The 8,037-nt window shown below is 38.1% G+C and overlaps 1 protein-coding gene across 2 annotated transcripts in view; it reads left to right on the top strand.

Moving 5' to 3' along the window:
• The window catches only part of SPIN1 (spindlin 1), a 30,434-nt gene extending 23,841 nt beyond the window's left edge, over window positions 1-6,593 (top strand). For both annotated transcript variants that reach the window (XM_011948025.1, XM_011948027.1), the window contains exon 4: window positions 2,982-6,593. In XM_011948025.1, the coding sequence (XP_011803415.1) occupies window positions 2,982-3,181 (200 nt within the window). In that variant the 3' untranslated portion in view covers window positions 3,182-6,593. The remainder of the gene's footprint in view (window positions 1-2,981) is intronic.
• Window positions 6,594-8,037: the final 1,444 nt, after the last annotated feature.

Genomic DNA, 8,037 nt, shown 5'->3' with positions numbered 1-8,037 from the left:
AAAAAAAAAAACAAAAAAACAAAAAAAAAAAACAGTATTTTGAAAACATTGCATTTCTTTTTCCTTTCTCCTTTCCTTTCACTTTCGCTTTCCCCTTTTTTCCTTTTATCTGAGACAGAGTCTTCTTGTTAGCCAGGCTGGAGTGCAGTGGCTTGATCTCACTTACTGCCGCCTCTGCCTCTCAGTTTCCAGCGATTCTCCTTCCTCAGCCTCCCGGGTAGATGAGATTACAGGCACACACCACCTCGCCTAGCTCATGTTTGTATTTTTAGTAGAGAAGAGGTTTTACCATGTTGACCAGGCTGGTCTTGAACTCCTGACCTCAGGTGATCCACCCACCTCGGCCTCCCAAAGTGCTGGGATTACAGGTTGAGCCACCGTGCCTGGCCACTTTTTATTTATTTATTTATTTTGAGATGGAGTCTTGTTCTTTCGCCAGGCTGGTGAGCAGTGGCACAGTCTTGGCTTACTGCAACCTCTGACTCCCAGCTTGAAGCAGTTCTCCTGCCTTAGCCTCCCAAGTAGCTGGGATTACAGGCATGCACCACCACACCCATCTAATTTTTGTAGTTTTAGTAGAGATGGGGTTTCACCATATTGGCCAGCATGGTCTCAATCTCCTGACCTTGTGATCCTCCTGCCTTGACCTTGCAAAATGCTGGGATTACAGATGTGAGCCACTGCGCCCGGCCCCGCATTTCTTTTATTAAATTTACTTCGAAGGATTTTATCCTTTTTGATGCTATTATACATATGAATTGAATTGTTTTCTTAATTTCGCTTTTGGATAAGTTTGTTCCTTTAAAAACTACTCAGTGGCCTTTCTTCCAACACATGAATCTCTGGCCTTGGACAGATGTAACTGATACGCCCTCTCCATACATTAGCCATGTATCAGTCATTTCTATTTCTTTTTTTAAAAAAAATTCTTCCTATGAAGAAGTTAGTTAATGTACTAATTTGCTCATCTGGCCTTGAATTTCTACTTCTTTGATATATATTTTTAAAATTTTGGGGCTGGGCATTGTGGCTCATGCCTGTAATCCCAGCACTTTGGGAGGCCAAGGCGGGCAGATCACCTGAGGTCAGGAGTTTGAGGCCAGCCTGGTCAATATGGTGAAACCTGGTCTCTACTAAAAATAAAAAAATTAGCCAAGTATGGTGGCGGGCGCCTGTAGTCCCAGCTGCTTGGGAGGTTGAGGCAGAAGAATCGCTTGAACCCGGGAGGTGGAGGATGCAGTGAGTCAAGATCATACCGCTTCACTCCAGCCTGGGCAACAAGAGCAAGACTCCATCTCAAAAAGAAAAAAGAAATTGTGTACATTTGTTATAAAGGGGTAATTCAAATTATATACTCAGTAATTTGTCATGAGAACATTTCTTTAAAAAGCATTTCTCCATCCTTTATGAGGTAACTTGAACATTTTTTATGGATAGAGTAAGTACTATTAACCTAATCGTAGGAAATGCAAGGGTGTCTGCAGTTCTCCATCACTTTTCCTAACCATTTTTTGATCTTCCCTCTCCGTTAATTCTCCAAACTTACATTTGTGTGTGTGTGTGCGTGCGTGTACACGCTGTGGAAGTGTATTTGCCTTTAGAAAGAGTGGTGGTGCTCTGATCTAATGAGTTCTGAAAGGGTCTTGTTCGAGTACCAGCTCTGATGCTAAAACAGGCCTCTACATGACTCCCTTGATTAGCTCAGTTACTATAAAATTTATGTGCGATCGTGTATTTGAAATTCCTTTGTAAACATGAAAGTGCCATAAAAATATGACAGTATGTGATGATACTACTTAAGGGAAGATAATTTTTAAAGAAAAGAGTTCAGCTTATATTTCTTTATTCTTTTAAAAGAACTGATTATGCTCAGATGTTTTATTTTTATTGCTTGTGACTCTTAGTACCAGAGATCACAGTAGCAGTTTTTGGATTGTCATTCAGTGAGAGAATTTTATTGTAACCAAAGAGGCAGACTACTGTTAATACATGTACGTTATATGGTCCACACCAGGATACCTGTGAGAGTAAAATGGCGTTGCTGCCAATTGTGCCAGGATAACATGAACTGTCTTATGTAGCTGGAGCCTCTGGTTTCCCTACCTGAAGGCCACCTGCTACTGTGAGGAAAAGAGCTTTGAGTTTTTCAGAACCCATGCAGTTTCTTAAAATAGAATTGTAACTGCCTAGCAAGCCCCCTCTCTTTTTTTCTTTTACTTCGTTTTTTGTTGTTGGTGGCGATAATTTGCTGTTGCTGTGTGTTTTCTTAGAGGCCAGAAGCAGTACATTAATCTTGGGGACCTTTTAGGCAGTACAGATGCCTGGGCCATCCTCAGATTCCCCTGTACTTGTCCTGGGCTGAAGTTCATTCAGTACCAATTTTTAAAGCACGGAAAACTTAAATTTTGGAACTGAGTTAGGAGGATGATGTGAAATGCAGTGAAATTGAGGGGGAAGAGGCTTTAAGGATTCAGAGTAAACCAGTGGTACTTAGGCGTTTTAAATATGTACCATATTCTCAGTAATCCCTGTAGGAATTGTCTGCTTTCAAATTATATTTCAAAGTCACTCAAACTTATTTTCATTTAATTACAGCTACAAATAAAACATGGACCAAATGAATTTTTGGTTATGATTTTTAAAATTGTTCATATATCTAGATGGGGGTCGGCAAACTATGAAAAAAGGTTTTATTGAAACACAGCCACCATCTGTTTATATGCATATCATCAGTGGCTGCTTTTGTTCTGCAGTGGCAGAGTTCAGCAGTTGGGACAGAGACCATATGCCCCTAAGCCTGAAATATTTACTGCCTTGTCTTTTACGAAAATGTTTGCTGACTCCTGGTCTAGATAATCCTGAATTCAGAGTATTTAAAATTTTTTTTTTTTAAGTTATGAAAATAAATATGTGAGTTGATTTATATCTAAAAATCGATTTAGAAATTTTCTCTCTCTCTTTTTTTTTTTTTTTTAATATAGATGATTCACCTCCAGCAGAAAGGGAACCAGGAGAAGTTGTGGACAGCCTGGTAGGCAAACAAGTGGAATATGCCAAAGAAGATGGCTCCAAAAGGACTGGCATGGTCATTCATCAAGTAGAAGCCAAGCCCTCCGTCTATTTCATCAAGTTTGATGATGATTTCCATATTTATGTCTACGATTTGGTGAAAACATCCTAGATGTCATGACAAACTCTGCCAAATTTGTGGAACTATGAAATGTATTATTTGTAGACATAAAGACTTGATTGCTTTCCAGTTTAATGAAAGCTTAAATGTCCCTGCGAACCCACAATCTCTGCCAGCAGAACTGGTTTTGTTCTGAATAGTACAGATTGATGTGAACACAAAGCATTTTGTGTAAGGAGAACCCCTTTCTTTTAAAAGAAGTCTTGTCTATTTGGAGGGGAGTTACAGGCAAGTTTGGTAAAAGTTAAGCTAGTATCATAGTCATTTAAAATTGTAATAGATCTTAACCATTTTCCCCCTCACCTTAACCCTGTTATTCTGCCGCCACAATGCAAGCATAGTTTGATGTTTTCGTTATTGCCTTTTTTGAGATATATGTATCTGTATCTACCTATATCTATATGTGTGTATACATATGTAATATATACACACAGATACATGTGTACACACACACACACACACACACCCCACTGGCAGTCTTTTCTTTGTGGATTATTAGTATGGGGGTGACATAATTTTCTTGAGTTTAACAGGAGTGCTTTACCCAAGTCAGTCATGGTTATGATATTACTGCTCTTTATTTCAAATTAAACTTTGGGCACAGGAAGCATATGGGAACATTTCAGCTTGTTTCAAAAAATCAGAAGTTCAGAGCACCTTTTCAATCTGGAGCCCTTAAACCATAAGTCCAAATATGAATTACTTGTGAACAGTTAATGACTCATTAGAATTTTACAATCTGGTGAAAAATCTGGGTAAAAGGCTACCTTTAATTCTAAGCTTTGAATTTTTTTTTTGGTTACATTTTAATCATAAATTCTTTTTAGCAAAGCCCAGGTCCTTGTTCCACACAGTGTAATGTAGGTGTATTTTGGACAGCACATGTGGTACATTGTGTACAAATCAGTAATCTGGATTTCAGTACGTGAATTTAAAAGGCAACAATACATCACTGGTTTGTGTGTTTTGGGTAAGTTTCTGGAAGAATACAATGCTTTTATATTGGAAGTATAAGTTTTGAGTGGCATTGTTGCCTTCTAACAAGCTCTCTGGGACTTTTAAATTTTTATTACTATTATTGCTAATGTATGATTATGGTCAGAAACTTTCAACCCACCCCTTTCCCCTACCCCCTGGCTTTTCCTCGCAAAGAGTGTCTAGACAAATAGCAGCTTAGTCTCCTGACACCTTGTGGGGTGCATGTTCCTGCTCCAGGTGTGCTGTTAATGTGGATTCATTCCATTCAGTGGTCCCTTGGGGTTTGCATGTCAGTGATGCGTTACCATAGAAGAAAGAGCCAGCCGTTTGTGTTCGCTTGGTGGGTGTAAGTAATAGCAGCCCTTAGCCATGGAGTCTTTATGTGGTTTATTCCTGCAAGGTTGTTTTAAACTGAAATAGAACTGCTAGTGTGATTGGTTGATCAGCAAAACAGCTGCTCTCGCTTTGTTTTGGAGGAACCCTGGTGGTTTGACAACCAGGAGAAAGGCCATATGTGAAACCAGTCTCTTGTGGAGATTGGAAATCCTCCCTGATATTTGGGCAGAGCCTAAACGTGCATGCATATCACTCAGACACCAAAAGTTTGAATCAGAGGTCCGAGTGACCTCTTTTGTGGCTGTTCTTGATGGTTACCAGGCCTCGTTATGCATGGTTTGCTTGATGCCCATTTTTTGTGCCTTGTGCTGTTGGATGGTAACGACCACTCACCATGTAAACACAGTACCTCAGTTTTCTGTCCACAGCTGCAGTCGCTCTGTCCCTGGTGCTTCACTGTGGGCAGCCAGGGACAAGCTTCTGAAAGCAGTTGTGATACCCAAGTCATAGGTGCTTCTCGTGTGTGAACAGGTATTATTCTGCAGATCTGCTATGTGTTTTCCTGTTGACTCTTTAAGAGTCCCTGCATGTAAATCTCGAAGCTGAGCCTGGCTCCCGGAGTCCAGACTGACATTACAGCACAGGAGTTTGCAAGTGTGTCCAGCATGCACGGACTGTCCAGAACTTGGCTCGGTCACTTGGGGTGGAAAAATAAAGTTCATTTTGAAGTATCTTGAGGGTTGGGTCAATTGAGACATTTCTAGCATTACTTAATAACTTGCATTGTGGTTTTTCTGCAAGCAACTTCAATGACTTTTTATACCACATGGTCTCCCAGCTTCTAGATGAATGCAACATGATGATGGTGATGATGACGATGAGTTTAATCATTGTTCCATTTATTGCCTTTAGGGCTGAGGGAAAGGGAAGATTTTTTTTTTTCTCTCCCCATTTTCCCCCGTTCTGTCTTTCTTTTGATGGCTTACACCACACTTAATGACGCTATGACTAATTCTGCTCCCAAGCCCTTATATCTTGGGCTTCATTTTAGGCTCACGTGTCAGATCTGCATGCATTGCTTGCATTTTTCTGGTATCTGAATGTTGGTTTCTTGTTCCAGGAATTCAACATTAATTTCCAAAAGTATCATGGGACTTGTGACAACACAAGACATGAATCTATGTATAAAATTTATCGGCCTTTCTCATTTACCTGCTCTAGTATTATTGTATTGTGTGTGCGTGCGTGTGTGATGTCAGGCTGCCACGTAAAACTTCAGAGAAAAATCTTAAAAGCAGACCATCCTTTTTTGCATGCTCTATTCTAAGTAGAATGTTCAATGTAACTGACTAAAATTGCATGTTAAAGATATTTAGGTTTTTTTGTTTTCTTTATTTTTATTTGTTTTCAGTTTCCTGTATATTTGCTTACTGTGCCGTTTTAGTGGTTTTAGGATAAAAATGCACTGGTGAAGCAAATGTAGTGCCAACAGAAGGTGATTTTCCAGTTGTAAATGTCATGCAGCATTTGAAGGGACTGTGTTTTCTTAAAAAAAAATCACAGTTACTTCTAAATCAGATTTCGTTTCTTTTATCGTTTTATGTGCCAAACCACGAAGTGCATTGGGCTTGAATCTCTGAACACTGTAGACCCATTAGAAGACTGTTCCGGTTGTCACAAATTGTAGTGCCTGAAAACACTCTTAAGCTGATTGTCTTAAAAAAATGAAAGTTCTCCAAAGACAAAACAGGAACAATTATTATAACAAAATAATTATGGTTGAAATGTCTGTGGTTCCTTGGAAATGCTGCGCTCTTTGTGTTTTCCATCATTAGTGCAGTTGGAATGAATGTGTACAGGTCAGAGGTCTTCGTGTTCACATTTTAAAATTAGGTAAATGACCTCATCTTTCAAGCTTGAATTCATTTTTAATTTTAATTTTATTTTATACAATGTGTAGACAGTTCCCTGTTCTCTGCATTTAGAAGTATACACAATATAAATCTGTTAATTCTGTAAGTAATTTTTATAATTATGATGTAACTCTATCTTATCCTTAAAACATTTAAAATAAACCCTTTATGTGCAACTCCTGACTGTAAAGTTTGTGCTCATGAGCAAATTGTGATGTGTTAAACTTGATTCTGAGAAGTTTTTGGGCCAAGTAACCTTTTCACCACATGTAAATGTCAGATATGCATAGAAACAGAAAGAAATAGAATTTTTATTTGATTGATAACATTCAATAATACCTGAAAGAAGAGGAGGAAGTCATCAATATCACACATATATTAAATATTGAAGTTTGCAGTTTGACATTGATAAAATTCAACTTTACAAGATCTTAAACTTAAAAAAAATTCTTTTAAATAGAATTAAATAATGTGTATTTTATACTTTCATATCTATTCTTTGAATATTTCTTATAATGCTTTTACTCATATTTAAATAATAAACAATGGGATTCTATAGTGAAAAATCACTATTTCTCAATGCTAAGATATAAAAAAATGAAAGTAATATAGGCTCGTGCAAAAGTAATAGCAGTTTTACCATTGCTTGTGTGGCAAAATATGCAGTTGCTTTTGCACCATCCTAATATTAACACCTATGTATGTTTTATCTTTCTTGATTATTTTAATCAATGAGGTAAAAAGTGGAATTTATGGCATGTTTTAATTAGTGTTTTTTTTGTTTTTTTTTAAAATGTTTCCCAATTCATTTTGGCCAAAGGATCTCGTGCTTAAGTCCAGGATATTTACCTGCTTTTGGGAGAATGGTTGATACTTGGTGAGAGATGAGTGCAAACTTGGGCTGTGGGACACCGGCCTTCTAGGTTTGTGTCAGTGCAGTGTCTATGCCCCAAGACCGTGGAGGTTACTGAGGTGGACTGAAGACAGGGTCTGCTCCGGCTTTGGTGGAAGAAGTCTGTAGTTTAGGGAGGAGATGAGCCATTGGGAAGCACAGGTGCCCCTCTTGAGTCTGGATTTTCTGACCTTCCTTGCTGAAGGTAGATTATTCATTGTCTGTCTGTGGTACCTATCACGGGTACAGCTCTGTAAACATTGCTCCAAAAATATAACAAAGTTAAGTTTGAAAGTTGATGACTAGTATTTGTAAACGAATGAATCAACTCCCCTATTTAAAGCAGTCATCACTCTGTTGGAGAATTTTTGTTTCTTGGTACAATTAAACTGTGATGACAAAAGCATTTGATACTAATAAAGCATTCATAAATGCTTAATAAGTACCTTGCCAAACACTTTCCACGCTGTTTTATTTTGTTCTTAACAGTCTTTTGAGGAAGGGGCAGAGATTGAGTATCTCATGTAGGATTACAGAGGAATGAAGACTCAGATCTCTATTTTGTGCCCAGACTCTGAGCTGCTTTATGAACACCTCAAGTAAATTACTTCATTGGAGTGATTTGAGTAATCCATCTATAGTGTAATATTTTCTGTGAATAATTTTCTGTAACCATATTTCATAAGTTAATATCTAAAAAGTGTTTATTTCCAAATTGCCAAATAAAA

Source organism: Colobus angolensis, unplaced genomic scaffold, assembly GCF_000951035.1.
Source record: "Colobus angolensis palliatus isolate OR3802 unplaced genomic scaffold, Cang.pa_1.0 Scaffold272, whole genome shotgun sequence".
NCBI classification, from domain to species: Eukaryota; Metazoa; Chordata; class Mammalia; order Primates; family Cercopithecidae; genus Colobus; species Colobus angolensis.
The sequence above is the reverse complement of the archived record's forward strand: the minus strand, read 5'-3'. Positions and strand labels throughout refer to the sequence as shown.